The sequence below is a fragment of the Manis javanica genome, chromosome 15 (assembly GCF_040802235.1).
Source record: "Manis javanica isolate MJ-LG chromosome 15, MJ_LKY, whole genome shotgun sequence".
Lineage (NCBI taxonomy): Eukaryota > Metazoa > Chordata > Mammalia > Pholidota > Manidae > Manis > Manis javanica.
Genome location: NC_133170.1, coordinates 26576452 through 26593180, shown reverse-complemented (window position 1 = coordinate 26593180; position 16729 = coordinate 26576452). Strand labels below are relative to the sequence as shown.

The following is a 16729-nucleotide window of genomic DNA, read 5'->3' as shown; positions in this document are numbered from 1 at the left end:
GCTAGGCTCCTGTCCTGTCTTTGGCTTTCCCAGACATGCCATTATGTTGGAGCAGGAAAACCATGCATATGCCTAATAAACATACTCACTACAACAGCTGATGTTATTCAAGTGTTTTTAAGGCTCCCCATTATTGCCCACTCTCCAAGGATGCACCAGTCCCATCCCTTTCAGGAGGCCTCTGACTGCTGCTTCAGACCTGGTGGGGTCTCCTCCCTCTTGGACATCGTAGAGTTTTATAGCTCATACTACACACAGTTCTGAATTACATATTTTTCTTTTATTATTTCCTAGCTATTTGCATGTAAGAGTCTTTTTTTACCCTAATATAAGGATTTGCTACCTGGTCTGTATTATTTTGTATTTGCTGCCATGCAAAGCACACAGAAATCTCTAGATGCTTGTGAAGTACACTTGATTCTGTCTCTCACCTTCATTCATTCTCCAAAACAGCATTTTATAATGTGTGTGTCAAGAGCATTTTAGCTACAAAAGGATTCCAGGGTCTAAGAGATTAGAAAATACCACATAATGTATCACCTGAGAGTCCCAGTGGGCATATTCAAAGCTCCTCAAAGTTCTACTATAAAGACACTTGCCTAATTTTCTTAAACCCACCGTATCCCACAAAACTCCTTTTATCTCCAACAATTAACATCCTACAGGAAAACTGTGGTATGAAGTTTTCATCCATGGCCTCTGTTGGTTGCTTTCCTTCTACATTATTCCTATGGAAGGAATAAGGGCTTCTGGCTTCACTCGTACATTATTCCCACGGAAGTTTTTAATTAAAAATGATAGTGGTGTTGTTCTGGTGGCAACCATAATGTGGATTCTAAACCCCTTCCAGCTAGAGTTGCTTCTACACTCTCATCCTGCCAAGGGGCTGAGGACCCTTCCCTGCTGACTGGGGGCATGCTCCTGACCTGCCCCTGACTTGCCCAAGCCACGCTGTGACATCACATAGGGACGTGACCTCACAACCCTCTAGTAGCGGCTGTGGCCCACCTCGCCCCATACTGGGCCCTGGTTCAGAAACCCCTCATCTGTTTAGAACAAGTCGAGTATTCTTTGCGCATGGACAGGAGTCCAAGGCTGTCAAAGCAGAATCTTAGGCTGCTCACATTCCAGATGAAGCAGGTCAGATGAGGATCTCCCGGTTTACAGCCAAGGTCGGGTGAGGTCACAGAATTCCTGAAAGGCAGGGAGCTGGACAGCTGAGCTCCTGGCTAATGCAGGATCTAGACCCCGTCAGGGCTGCTCCAACACATCCAGCCGTGGTGGGTCATCCTCACCGATGTTCCCCAATCATGGCCTCTCTAGAGGGGTAGCCTGCTGCCAAATCATCACAAATGCATAACCACCCCCCACAAGACTCTAGGAAATATTTCCCAAAGCTATTTCCACCTGGTTGGTCTCCTCCAGGAGGAGGAGGCCCTGAAGGAAGGGCCCAGGCTGGCTCAGGCTCAGCCTTCATGATCTAAGGAGGTGAATCCAGAGATACATTCCACAGCTGTCTTCCACGGACATATCAGGCTCCTGCTGGGCTCTCAGCTCCTTTCCAGGCTCTGGGCTACCATCCAAGGTCCCCATGGAGCTTATCTTCAAGTGGAGGGAGGTGACAGTAAGCAAGCAAACACACAGATAAGAAACCAGCAGACGGGGATAAGAGCAATACAAGGAGTCAGTCAGGATGGCTGCTTCCGATTGGGGATTCCGGAAAGGCCGATCCAAGGAGGGTGACGTTCCAGCTGGGATGGAAAAGCCAAGACAGGAGAGCACCCAGGGAAACTGGGGCATCAGAAGCGGAGGGAACAGCCAGTGCAGAGACTGGGGTGGGCTTGTGGAGACAGTAAGGACCCTTGTGGCTAGAAGCCCTGAGCAAGGGGGACGGAGGCACAGGCTGGGGTCAGGTAGGAGGGCTGAGAATTTTCTTTCCTACATGATGGAAGCCATGACGGATATCTAAAGCTTGCTGTGATGGAAGGGAAAGGGAAAGAAATGGAGGAGAGGACACCTATTCAGATAAGGTCACGTCTCTAAGTGGTCCGAGGAATACCTGGGGCCTGACGGCAAAAGCGAATGAGATAAGAGAGCCCCGCTGAGCTGAAGATTACCCGCTTCAGAGCAAAAGATTCAAAGTCTGGCAGGCCTCCCTTCCTTAAGCACAAACAGGACCCAAAGGAGTCTTTCCATCCCTGGGAGGCATCCCAGCTGGTTCCACAGGGAGGCCTGCAGGCAGGGGCTGCACTGCCTAGGACCCAGGCTCTTGGGTTTGGTTATTCACTTCCTTCCCTGCCCTGGTAAGAAAGCAGCCCCGTGTTCTTCACTTCTTGCTGACTGCAGCCACCTGCTTGTGTCCCACATGGTAGGGGCACCCCAGGTGGAGGGACAGAGGGTGAATGGGCTTTGGTCTCTGTGTGAGCATCTCCTTCACCCTGGGTGGTAAGGGTTTGCCAGAGAAGACCACAGGAAGAATGCTGCCCTAGGCTTGCAGACAGCTGTGGAGTGTGGCTGTGGAGGTATTCCTGATACCCAGAGACAGTGTCTGGTTAAACAGAAAAACTTCCCATCATGGACTTCAAGGACCTGTCCCTCCCTCTCCCTAATGCCCAAGCAGTGTCCGCTTGCCACTCACTTGAATATGGGTCAGACCTGCTCACAACAGTCCACATAAGTCCCAGGACACGTGTACAGGTCACAGATACCTTCTTATCCTGCGCTCCATGCTTTCCCATGACCCGTACAGACCAGCACTCAGTCCCCTCCCTGATCCAGCTGCCAGCCCATGCTTGTGGCTGTGTCCCCCACTGCATCCCAGCCCCTGTTCCCTGCAGCTAACTAGTCTTTCCAGACGTCTCTCAGTTTTTGATCCACACTCCTAGCCTCCCCAGATGAAGGCTTCTGCTTGCTGCTTCCTGCTGTGGGTACCCTTCCTTCCCTTTGTGGCCCATTAAAATCTGACCAGTTTTCAAAACTTTGATTTGAAAAAGAAAAAAAAAGGATTTCTTCTTCCTACATCAGCCAGAAGGAATTTCTCTGACATACTCACCACTGTATATTCAATATTTAGAGGCCAGACAGTCCCCGAGCCAAATGTAGCCCTTTGGAGATGCTCAGAGACCATGCCTGAGGCAGCTTCGTGTTTCACACCAAAACCTGGAACATAGTTGGTGCTTAATGTGTATGTTCAGATTGTACTGAATTTTAAGTGTGTTTAGTTTTCTAGTTCCAAAATATAAATACATTCAAGGGAAAGACAAGGCTGTGCTCCCTTCCTCTTGACCCTGCCTGGCTCTGGGCTTGCACACCTCACACAGACTTGTCTGAAGTTTCAAGGGCATTGAGTCATAACTATGCCTTTCTGTGTGTGTGTGTGTTTATACTTATTCTCTAAGAGAGAGACTTGCTGGCTTCCTCAACTCTACTTAGCAGACAACTTGGCTTGTCTCTGGCATTAGGAGACTAGGAGCTGCACCACCACCCACCTCCCGATACCCAGCCTCAATATTCTCTTCCCTCTCTCTCTCTCCCTCTCTCACCCCCTCAGCTGAATCAGACAGAACGAACAGGACGAAGTTGTCCCAACCAGATCACCCACACAGTCAACTTCTACAGCTCTTTCTAGTGGAAACACTTGTTTGGGCACTTTTCCCTGAGAAATGCAATTGCCTTTATTACTCTCTGTTGCTTCTCTTTCAATAGAATTTGTATCCTCCCTGAAGGCAGAGTCCATATGTACAGCCTCTCATTTGCCACAGAATCCGTGATGCTATTAGTCTCCAGGCATTCATTTAATGCACAGGACTAGAACAGAGTGAGCACAGGTACTCAGTACCTGGTAATGGAAAATGCCCTCCTTACCTGGCAATGGAATGCCCATATGCTTAAAGGCAAGCTAATAATTAGGGCACTATGAGAAGAAATGATGACCACACCACCAACACAGGAACCACACAGGCTTGAGAACAAAACTAAATTGTGGATTTCACTCGCCTGGTCATAAAACATCAGGGACACAAAGCCACAGTCCCAAGGCCTGTGAGGTGAGGCACATCAGTTACTATAGGAAAGAACAGGAAAGTTCTGCATTTGGTGCAGCTACCATAACACTTGTGACCAGCCCTTGCAAGTGGGGGCTCAGGGCACTGGAAGTGCATCCTGGTCCTCTATACACTGTCCCCAGCGCCTCGTAGACAATGTCCACAATATTGGGAGCACCTATCCAAGTTCACTTTTGCTGTTCAGTCAGGGCAGCCCGAGAGAACAGATAACTGAGAAATCACATGCATACAACTCAACATCAACTTGCAGCATCAAGACTGGGGCCCTCGTTCTCAAAAAACCACCCTTTAAACGTCATCTGTCCCTAAAACTAGACCCTAAAAAAAGAGCCCCTACCATCTTCCCTTGGCTCAGTTTCTCACATGCTGTCCTGTGATAGTTTAGTGGCTCCTTCTTCTTCCATAGGCATCAAAGGCCTCCGGCATCTAGACCCACGCCCCTCCGTGGACCCCCAGCAGGCTCACAGGCATTCTGGCAAACTCATGCTCTGGGTCACATGGGAAGGGTTCTTATTCTCTGGCTTCATGCCCACTAGCACCAGTGAGAGGTGAAGTAGAGTGGTGACGTAAATCTCAAGGCCATCTTTTTTTCCCAGAGAGGGTCATGAGGACATCTGGCTGTGCATCAGGTCCAAGGTCTTACAGCGCAAGAGAAGAGCAACGATTTTGAACCCTTGGCTTCAGAGCATCTCCACCATGGCTCAGCCCACAGAGCCAAACGAGGAAAACAGCCACCATGAGACTCAGCCGGGGACTGGCTGATAGTGACCGCAAATGGAAGTGGTTTTTCCACTCAAGGTAATCTATTTCCAGAGTCAAAGCAGAGACAGAGAAGGATGCTGGAGAACTCACTTCTTCCTCTTCTATACCAGTCAGGTCCCAGAAGTAGCCCAGTCGCATCTGTAATCTCTTCCAGTTTTCGAGAAACATGGTAGCTTTAAAAGAAAGAAAAAGTCCTATTAATTTTGAAGAAAGGATTTTGAGGACCCTTTGGGTCCACTAATGGTGGTGGAGGATAAACTTACAGATTTCAAATTTAGGGGCTTTTTTAAAGGCATTTATTCCCTTCTTCCTACTTTCTAGCTGAAACTCATCAAAATATTCCACATCCTTGAGAGCCCAGTGGATATATATTAAAGGAGACACACAAACACACACACACTTTTTCTCACTTCTAGGTTATGAGGAGAGGGTAAGCACTGATCCCAAGAAATAAAGGAAGGATGGAAGGATGAAGGAAGGGTTGGGGTCTCTTTGACAAACCTCATCTTCCCTACACACATGGTTTCTTCCTGCACCTTTTGAGAAACCTTTCTGTCCATCTTTCTCCATCTTTCTGTCCCCAGCACTACTTCCCTTCTCTGGCCCTAATCATCTCATTCTGAGGTTACGGAATGGTCTCCTAAAAGCTCTACCTGACTCCAGAGTCTCAGCCTTCCCACACCCTATGCATAGCCGATAATCACCCTTAAACGACACTTACTCACTCTTGGATTTGTCTAGCACAGTGTTGAATGCCAGTGGTACCTTCGCCTCAGCCAGTTTTCCCATTCTACCCACAGCCCCTTGAAGGGCCAGCCCAACCTGCTCCGGAAAGAACCAACTCCCTCTGCACCACAGCCACGGCCCGTTAGACCAGCACTGAACACCTAACCCGGAGCCTGCTGATGGACCAGTCGGATTCTCTCTTTTGAAAATGGAAACTCAGAGACAGACTTGGGCAGACCATGCAACCTGGAAGGAGGACGGGCTATGGTTCCTGAGAGCTCCTTCAGCTCCACTCCCCAGACGCCCGGCCACACTGCGCCCCCTGCATCCAGGGGCATGCCTCTTGCCTTCCCTTGTTCTTTGAGCAAACTTGACTGAATTTCTAATCCTGCACAATCCACGAGGCCTGACTAAGGTATTGACGACATACAAAGCATGTTCTAGACATTGTAAGGGAGATGAGGGGAATCCGAGGTGGACCTCACTCTCAAGCTGTTTGCAGTCTATGAGAAGAGATTGTGAATAACTACAAAGGCACAGCATGATAAGGGCCTTAGGAATGACACAGATAAAAGGCTGTGGGCCTGCAGAATAGAGAGGGCTAGCTGCCAAAAAAGGCATCTGAGCTGAGTCTTGAAAAACAATAGCATTTCAGTGTGGAGAGGGGTGGGAGGGAGGGTGTCAGCACCCTCCTGCCTTAACTTTCAGTGGCTCCCTATTGTCTAAGCTCTTGCTGGACTGACCCCTCTGTCTGAATCTCTTCCCACCATTTGTCAGCACACACCTTACGCCTGCATCACCTGCCGAGGTCATCTCCTTGCTGTCCTCCTCATCCCCAACGTGTGCAAACTATCCATCTGTCCATGCTGCCCTCCAATGTCTACCCTCGTCCTTTCCTGACCAGCTCAAACCCCACCTCTTCCATAGGACAAGGCTCACAGGCACCCTGCCACCTCCACACTCCTGCTGCCCTTAGGGTCTGATGCCCTGGAGCAGGGAGAGATGTGACACCCCCTGAGGCCACCCCTACAGCCCAACGCAACCCTGGGTAAGAGCCTGGGCACCCTTCACTGCACACCCTGCTAGACTATTAGCTGCCACTCAGGTCTGCAATGTGGCAACAAGCCCATAAACTCTTCCTTGGCTCTTAGCTGCCTCTGTTTACCTCAGGCACACATAGAAATGAGCCTAACAAAGATGAACAGATTGGCTGAGGGCACAGTTGCTTAAAACTCTATTTGTTTTACACAGCGCCACCATCCAGTGCACTGATTAGTAGTTATCTCCCTTGTACATGAGGCTTCTTCATGTGGGTGCATCCTGACACCCAGACACTGTCGTTGGCCTGGGGACACTCTGAGAACAGGAGGGCATCCTCTCTTTCCTATGCTCTTCTCAGGGCCAGGGAGGGCTCTGCACATGGGTGCTTCCCAACTGTGGCCTCCATGAGGGAGAGAAGTCAGACTGGGAGCAGGTGACAGGGGCATGAGCCACTGAAGAGAAGTCATGAGGACAGGGGAGGACAAGTCCTAACGGGGGTGAGCAGCTCACAGATCCAGGTGCATCAGCGGCCAGGCACTCTGTCAAGAGCTTTGCTCACTTCTCATGCACCTGCCACCAGAGCACTGTGGGGCAGGTATTACTTCTCTCCTTGTACAGATGAGGGCAACAATGCCCAAAGGTTAAGAGCCAAGTGCCAGGCAGCTTAACTCTTAAGTGAGGAGAAAGTAAAGCTGCCTGGCAGCTTGGTCTGTGACACACACACAGAGCTAGCTTCACACTGATGTCTCTGGGATGCACAGCTGGTAAGGGGCAGGACAGAGACGCATTTTAGACTGCCTGACCCCTAAATCAGTGTCCTTCACATCTATCCAGGAAAGAGTTCAGAAAGCCTGTCCCTTTACTTTCTTTTTCAACAGGGCTTCCCTCTCTTTACAAAATTTCCTAGAATCTGAGGTCAGAGTCCAGAGGCTGGGCCTGAAGAGCCCAGCACACCCAGGTCCTACTGACTGGTTCTCGCCATGTGCCCCCTGGTCTCGGCAACCTCATCCCACTCCACCAACAGCCTGAGCCTCTGCAGAGAACCACTTCTTCCCAGCCTTTTTCTGGCAGGCTTCGGCCGGGCCCACCCAACACAACAACACTGACCATGATAATCATGGTAATGAGAGGCATTACTGCAATTTTTAATTGTAATTTGTAGGCAGTCATGCCCGAGGGGCTCCTGACTGCTGTAACCAAACACACAATCATAAAACACAGCAAGCCTGTTAAAAAAACAAAACTGAACCCTACCCTATGCCGGGAGGCTCTGACATGATCCCACCCTTTTAGCTTTCCCTGAGCAGCTACATGAGAGGCAGAGAGAGAGACGGATTGGCGGAGTAAATTATTGTGGATCTCAGAGAGGGTGGGAGCTATCTGCTAATTATAGCTACTGAGGACCAAGAGAGGCAGCTTAGGGGGCTTGCAAGTGGGAAAGCACAATTGAAAACCAAGTTTGTCAACAACAAGGAGTTATGCACCCTGGAAATATTCTTAAGGGGCCCTGAATTCAGTGTTATTAAGCTTCAGTCACTCAGTAATGGTAATATCTGCAAGACAAACTAATGAGAATGAGGGTTGCAATATATTTAAAAAATGAATGGGTATTCTGGGTTCCAAACCAGTTCAAGTGGACTTGGGGGCAGCTATAAGATGCCCCCACTTAATGAGGAGACACAGAACTCCCCAGGTAATGAGCTTCAATTGCAGTTTGTTACTCTGACCCTCCCTGTGAACCACTGCAGGGCTATCTGCTCACAGTGCCATTTCCTCCTACTCCCAGGCCCTCCACCTGTGTGCTGACTACTGCCCGTGTGCCTAGGGAGCAGCTGTTGTCCCTGCGAATGGGGAAGAGAGCACACTGGCAAGTATCCTTGGCAGCCTAGTGACGTGAACCTTTCCAATCTGGCTCTATGTCCACCCAAGCAGAGGTCCCTACAGGGAGTGGTGGAAGGCTGTGTTCAGTTCCCCCAATGCAGCTGAGCACAGACCTCTCCCTGGGTCCTGCTCACACTTCAGGGATGCATGACTCACAGCCCCACCCTGGCCTGTCCTCCAGGCCTCATGGAGTCAGTGATACATCAGGCAGGATCGTGACCCTGCCGGCCTGTGATCCAGTGGGAAAGCTAAGGGTTCAGACATCGAGTGATGAGGAGAAAGTAAAAAGCAGGTGGCTGCTCAAGATGGGCTGAAACATGGTGACTCGGTTCCTTTTGTAATGCACGTGGGTATGTGTCCATGGAAATGTTCATTTACTGCAGGGTTGTTATTCCAGTTTGTGAGAAGAGAAGTGTGTGTGTGTGTGTGTGTGCACATATGCGTGCATGCAGGAGCATGCATGTGACCTCAATGGCCATGGCCCAGGGAAAGTGTATTATCCTGATGCTCTGGGTGTGAGGGAGGAGGAAAGCGGAAAGGGAAGGAACTATTTTTTCCCTCACAAATCCCTTTGGTGCAAATATTGGAAACATCACTCGGGCATTAAGCATAGCCTCCACCGTCCACGCTCATGGTGCCCTGGAAACTGCACTAGGCCTGGGGTCAGGCCAGATCGGGAACCACCTTTGCTGCCGGCTAACTGTGACTGGACGGTGGTTTCTCCACCACTCTAAGCCTTTTACTGGCTGATATCTATGACTTTACATGCCTTTGTAGATAGACCTAGAGGTGCTAGGGGTTTTCAAAACATGCATTGATTCAAATTCTCAATAAATTAAAACGAGATTAATACAAGATTAGCATTACTATATCTCTTCAATATACATAAAGCCACTGAGGATATTCCTACTTCTAGTCACATATATGAGTAAAGGAGAGAAATCTATTGTTCCCAAACTACTTCTTGAGATGTAAGGACCAAAATCAAAAGAAAGTAAACTGAAGGATATGGGCTTTAGGACTTGTCGCTGTGCACATTTGAAGGTACCTCCCATAGAAGCAAGGCTCATGACGGCAACCTACCCCACAGAGCCATGAAGATGGAGAAGAAGACTGTGGCAGGGTTGTCAAACAGGTGGCTGGCCCGCGCTGTACCACAGGCTGAGCTGAGGTTCCAGTAATCACAGGACTTGTCACACAGGGGACACATGGTGAAGGCATTCTGCTGGTCACACATCTCCTTGCTGCAGGAGACATAGGCTGCTGGGTCACATGGCCTCAGACAGGATTCACCCCAAGCAAATCACCCCCAAAACATCTCCCACTTCCAAATCCATGGCCGAGCTATCAACTCCACGAGTGAGGTGTGTTAAAGAAGATGGAATTGGATTCCTCAGTCTGACAGTGTTATTCTTGTAGTTTATCCAAAAAAATGGTTGGGCCACCTTCCGAGGTATGGAGCCCCCCTGTCACTAGAAGGATCCCAAAAGAAGGTCAGTGACCATGTGTCAGAGATGTTACATATTGAGTGATGCCCTATTAAGTCCTTTAAAAATGCACTGAGCCTGTGTGGTCGGTGGCAGCAACTGCAGTGGTGAATGAATCGCCTGAAAGTTAGATTCGGTCATCGTCATTCAAGAACAGACTGGCTTCAACCCGACTGGCTGTCCTACAAATGTGCAGGGCTGGTCACAAGGAGAAACAGACACAAGTGGGTGGCTGCATTGCCCACACAAGCCCTTACTTCTAGAAGGAGAAGCCATGTGAAGAAGAATGGAATCAGATCTGGGTTGGAAGCCCTTCTCTGAGAGTATGAGCTGCATGGCCATTTGTAGAGTGGATTAATAACATCAACCTAATAGTAAGGGTCATAACCATGAGATGGGATTAGGGAGCATGAAGGAATAAGGCAAATTCTTCCAAATTCTAGATTCTCTGATAGTTGCAGAGAGAAGCATGAGTCGAGTAATCATCACCTCTATTTCCACCTATTCTCCGTATATTTCTATTTAAGGGAACTGATGAATACATATGAAATTCTATTCACTCATTAGGTGAATAGCTGGATCCAATAAATGTCCACTCATATGAATGCCTGCAAACAAGAACCAAAGAGCTACAGCCCTAACTGGCTTTCCCAATATCCCTCCACGCCACATATTGGTAGGAAAATGGATGAACTCATCCGTCTGGTGTGTAATATGCCTCCTGGGGAGTGGGGAGATGGTTAAGCTCATTGTTTGGGGGCAAAGGGTGGAGAACTCCAGATTTCATGATAATGAAGCATTGGCTTTTCTCACAGAGCAGCTGGAGACACAGGGATGGGGAGGCAGGAGATCCTAGGCCCGGAGCCACAGCTGTGTTTTCTCTGGAAAGAGGCAGCAGAGGGTGCTACAGAGCATGGCAGACAAGTGGGAGGCCACTGTCAGCCCTGTGTGCCACAGCAAGTGCTCCGGTGAACCCAGAGGCAAAGGGACGCCTGGGTCCAGGCCCTCTTCTTTAAGAAATTGAAAGGTTTTACTGACGGCTGTCACTGTCAAGTCCCACTTCCAGGCTTGTCTTTAATGAGCTTTTAAATCCACAGCAGGGAAAGGCCTTCTGTGTGAGAGAATGGAAAGTCCAGCTCCCTGAGGATAAATCCTAGTTTCTCCACTGACTCGCTGCTAAACTCTCCATTGGCAAGTGTCAATAGCACTGACTCATCCACATCACCGATACTAAAAAGTAATTTCTCAATAGTTAAGTTCATCCATGCTGGTTTCACCGTGTCCTTACTGGAAACTGGAGAGCAAGGTTTAAGTCTCTTGGGTTGGACAAGAGTTCACTATGTAGTTGAGAAGGAGGTGCTCCTTTCAGAGAGGACAGTACCCTCTTAGGTTCACACAGAAACCTGCTGGTCTGTATAGATTCTAATAACAGGCTGTGCTTCTCAGCTGAGTCTGAACATCTAAGCTCCTCCATGTTGCCCCTCAAGTGCATATATGAGGAATGTCACTTTGTTGTTCAGGCTGGTTTTTGCACACAGATGCAGGGAGAGATAATCCTAGTCAGCCTATGCTAAGCAGCCCCCATCATTGCTAAAGGGTCAGGAATGAAGAAAGTATGAGCAGTCAACTTGGCACAAAGCACTTTGGAACTTAAGCGCTGTGTAAATATTTGGCATTCAAATTAGAAAACAATCATCAGTGTGGCAGCATGGATATTCCCCAAATCATTTAACTTTGACGTCAGAATGCTTTATATGCATGGGGTTCTATTTGTTTGTTTGTTTGATGCAAGGAGTTTGAACAGAATTCTGGAGAAATTCTGCCTCAGGATGACACTAAAATGACTTTGTATTCTCTGACAGAGGCTGCCGCCAGACAACCTTAAAGATAGGGGAGCTTAGCTAGAACTGTAGTCATGTCTAGGATGTTCACTGGCTGCCTAATCCACAGATTATTAGTTAGAAGTAGCTGTGGCTATAAATCTAATGGTATAATACTTCAATCTACCATTTTCTCCAGAAAGCATAAGAAGGTGGATAGATGGCCTGACAATCAGTTGAACCAGGACCCCAGAATGAGCAGCATTCTCAGTGCATGAGTCATAGCTCACAGGTCCGTGATACAGGGCCAGGCCGTGTTAACACAAAGGGAGCAGGTGCTCTGAGGCAATTAGTCATGAAATTCGGACAGAACCCCACTACTGAGGTCTCAAACCTAAAGTAACCAACTTTTTTTCAATATGGTTTATATTAATCAGCTTTTATAAATGCCCTAGTCTTTCCTACCCATGCAAGCAAATGCCTAACAAAGGAACCAACAATCCCTTGGTAAGTAGAGGAAAGTTCTGGAGATATATCATGCACATATGGAATTATTACTCACAAGTGATCCTTATATCTCACATATCAAAGTTATTGATGATAAAAGGTACCATTTAAAGTTTCATATAATGTAAAATTTCTGGTTTTGTTATTATACTATAGTTATATCAGACATAACCATTGGGGAAAACTGGATGAAGGGTTGAAGGGTACACTGGGTCCCTCTATACTATCTTTGCAACTTTCTGTAGATCTAGCATGTTTTCAAAATAGGAGGCTTTTTTAAATGACACGTAGATGGTAAATTCCAGGCTTAATGTCAAAATTAGAAACCTCTAAAATAATCCCAGAAACAGGGCAAAATTTTAATAATGCTAGGGGTGGCTGACAGAGATCCTGAAAAGTCTGAATTTGTTTAGATTCAGTATTGGGATTGAGAGACTATTCCTTTGTTGATGAGGAGCGATAGCTTGTAAGTTTTCATCAGGCCCATAGAGCTTGGACTTTTAGTGGATATATAGTTGTGATTAAAGTGTAGTTCTTTAAAAAAAAAGTCTTCAGGATATCCTTAATTTTTTCTAGTATTTGCACCTTCTTGATGTGCCCCACCCTACCCTGAGTCTGAAACACCAACCAAAATTTCAATTGTGTAACAGCCAATTTCAAACCTTTTAGACTGAGACCTACAATTTTTAAAAAACTTTTACAGCAGATTTCAATATGAAAATACACACATACCCTCTCCCCATAAAGACTTATGTAACTAAATAAAATCTCATGAAATAATACTTATACTTCCTTCTTGTCATGAATACTAATAGTATATTTCACTCAATTCTATCCCATCTAGTTCACTTAAAAGATCACCATTAAATGAGTTCCATAGTGTACTTATGGGCTGCTATCCATAGTTTGTAAAACATCACCCACCCTGACAGGCAATATGATACATCTGCAATGATGACAATCACATTTTACATAAATAAATATACATGTGCATAGATAAATATCTTTCCAGCATGTATAGACAGTGGTCATTTCCAGCTACAGTGGTCACTGTCACATGTACTCCCATGTGGGGAACCAGGGCACAAGTTCTAAGTCCTGATGTAAATCAGCACACTGACACCCGACCCACTACACTGGTGCTGGTTCTCTATAGGTCGTATGGAGCTTTCCAGTTTTGACCAGCCTGAGGCCCAGCTCTCTAGTGACCACCACCAAGCATGTCAGGCATGGTCTGTTCATCAGGCGTTATCCACCTGTGCACATCAGACCCTGACCCTGGAGGAGAGCATGACCAGGAAAGGAAGTGGGCCACACCCAGCATGGCTCTGAAGCCATGCCCAGAATCCATAGCTCCCAGATTTGTCTCTGGACAGAAGTTACCTGTGTGGTAAAGGAAGAAGGATAAAGGGTGAGGAGTTTGGAAGAAGGTGTGTGAACAAAATGTACTTACAACTGGAATAAGACTCCAAACTACTAACATATGGGACCCAAGTCTATTTCTTTAAAACTATCTCACCTGGGAATATCTTCTTCAATTGTTGCACATCCATAAAGAAACACAATCACCCCAATTACAGAAGATGGAATGAGGAATGATGTATATAGTCCCAGCCAGGCAAAATACAGACCGATTTTTTCTCCAAAGTACTTTCTGGAAAAGAAAGAAAATATAACACATATTAAGAACATCATGAACCTTCCTCATTTCTGTTTATTCTAAACCTGACAGTGAGTCAGCATAAACGAAAGAGGAGAGAAGTGAAGTGGGGAGAGGGGGATCTCAGCACAAGGAATCAACCACCTGTCTTTTCTGAAATGAATTACATTCCAATGGAGTCACATATACACACCTGTCCTGGCTGTTTGTGTGAAGTAGCTATGAGAAGAAATCCAGCCCCAACAGCAAATTAAAGATATGCCATAAATTCTGGCATCTTTATCAGACAAACATGAGTAAGACATCATTTCATGAATGCCATGGAACTCAATCCACAGAGAAGCACACCTTTTTTGGAAGTAACTTATTTAAACACAAAACACACAAATTATATACTTGGGCAGTATACTTATGTATACAAACCAACATAAACACAGGAAAATGACCAAAAGAAAACGTGATAAAATATTAGTAGTGGTTTCTTTAGCTGATGGGATTATGGGATTATATTTTTATTTCTATATTGTTTTTCTTTCTGCATTTTTAAACACTGTATTTTGTTAATGAATTACTTTTATAACTAAAGAAATGATTTCTTTTACAAAGAAAATTTACCATGCCATATCTTTTTGTTCCCCAGTTCATAAAGTTAGTAAATTATCACACCAAGCCTCTAAAAGGGGATTTTCCCTTAAATAAATATTGGTTATGGACCCCTGATGAGAAAAAACAGTCCACAGTGGAGCAGTATATTTTATTTCTCAAGAGCCTCTGACATAAACACAGGATGGAAATGGAGCTCAGCCCCTTCTTGGATGAAAGGACTAAGCAATATGGAGAACAGTGAATAGAATCTATTTTTTCCACTACCAGAGGTGCTACTCCCATTTTGAATGTAGACAACGACAAGAAAATGTAGCTTTTACCAAAACAACAAGAGGAATCTGGATAATCTGTCCAAGCCTTTTCTTAAACCAGTCAGAGAATGGAGGTTGCAAGGTGACCACGTAAACTGAATTTTTTTTTTTTAATGACAAGTCCCTCCAAGGAAAGATCGGAACACAAAGAATTTCACATTTAGCATAGCATGGGAGGAAAGCAGTCACTATAAAAGTAAGTAAGAAGAAATAACTATATATATTTTTTTAATTCTGGAAGACTGAGTATAGGTAAGCATGACAGATTAGAATAACTAGGAGCTCCAGATGTAAAAAGAGGTTGCACTCATGCACAAGGTCCTATTCAATGACTGCCACCTGGTATTCATGAGAAGGACCAGAGCATCGTAGGAAGCTGCAGAGAGCTCCCTTAGTTGCACACAGGCATGAAAGCCCACTTGTATCGCAGGATCACCTTGCAGTTGAATCAAAAGCCTTAAACATCAAGTAACAAGGATCTTCAGTCTGCTACTGGCAGAAGAGCAGGAAAGAGAGTTCTCTGTAGCCAAGTACTGCTGAGAGCTGGAGATGGAAAGGGAACAATGAGGACAAATATTCAGCACTCGAGTGCTGTGCTGAAAATAGCATCCCACTGCCACAGGGATTTGAGATCTGCGGTACACTGAAGGTGACTCTACCAAAACAAAATCCATACCCACTCAACCCCTAACTAGACTGACTCCACTCCCCTCACAAATGGCCCAACAGAAGAGGCATAAGCCCATTCCCAGGTGTTAATGTCATTTATCTCAGCTTCTTCTATCTTGTCATACACAATGTCCAGAATTCAATAAAAATTTTGAGATACGTTGAAAAATAAAAAACCCACGTTCAGGAAATAAGGAAATCAACAAAATCAAAGTAAATCTAGATGCCAAAATTATCATACAGGGAGGGACTTTAAAATAATTATAGTTAATAGATTAACGAATCTCATGCAAAAGGTGGACAACATGCATGAGAAAACTGGGAATTTTCAGAGACAGAAATGCAAAAATGCAAAACGGAGCTGCTAGGAAAAAAAAACAATTATCGATATCAGATATGAAAAATCTTCATGTAAGTGCCTTAGCAGGAGATTGAACACAGCCAGGAAAAACTCAATAAACTTGAATATAAGTCAATAAATATTGTCCAAGCTAAAACAGAAAAAAGAGCAAAGAAGAAAAAAGAACCTAGCAATTGAGGGCTGTAAGACAAAATCAAAGGGTTTATCATACATGTAATTGAAGTCCCAGAAGGATTAAGAGAAACAGAACAAAAATGAAATATTTGAATGGATTATGGTTAAAAATTTTCCAAAATTAATCAAAAACAACAAAACACAGATCCAAGAACTCCAGAGGATCCCAAGCAGAACAAACATAAAAGTAAAAAATAAAAACCTTAAATGCCTAGACACATCATAATCAAACTTCTGAAAACCAAAGAGAAAGAGAAAACCTTTCATTAAGCTGGGACTGGAGGTTGGAGAGAAGAAGAAGAGAGGATGTTGTATTCAAAGGAACAAAGTTAAGATTTACAGCCAATTTCCTGGCAGAAACTATGCAAATCAAAACATAATAGAGTGACAACTTTAAAGTATGGAAAGAATAAAAAACAAATCAACCCAGAATACTACATGCAATCTTGCCCCCAAGGGGGATAAAACTAGTTCTTTGGAAGCCAAAACTTTTACTTATTACAGCAATTTTTGTGGCCAAAGGGCCACAAAACATAAATAGATACCACAGTATATCTGCAATATTAAAATTTCATGGGAGAAGAGGGAGGAAAAAAATGTCTAAAAAGGTGCCTTAGGGAAGCAATAACGGAAAAAAAAAGTTTGAGAAACATTGGTCTT

General features: G+C 45.5%; 1 protein-coding gene and 1 long non-coding RNA gene across 3 annotated transcripts in view; one reads left to right on the top strand and one right to left on the bottom strand.

The window, feature by feature from the left end:
• ANO2 (anoctamin 2) overlaps positions 1–16729 on the bottom strand; it is a 290583-nt gene that overhangs the window by 138028 nt on the left and 135826 nt on the right. For both annotated transcript variants that reach the window (XM_073222870.1, XM_073222869.1), the window contains exons 9-11: positions 13808–13942; positions 9558–9718; positions 4917–4999 (exon numbers count right to left, since the gene is read on the bottom strand). In XM_073222870.1, the coding sequence (XP_073078971.1) occupies positions 4917–4999; positions 9558–9718; positions 13808–13942 (379 nt within the window). The remainder of the gene's footprint in view (positions 1–4916; positions 5000–9557; positions 9719–13807; positions 13943–16729) is intronic.
• On the top strand, positions 1013–5771 carry LOC140846476 (uncharacterized). The gene is made up of 3 exons (XR_012125598.1): positions 1013–1172; positions 4661–4862; positions 5627–5771. It is a non-coding gene; the product is annotated as an uncharacterized lncRNA (long non-coding RNA).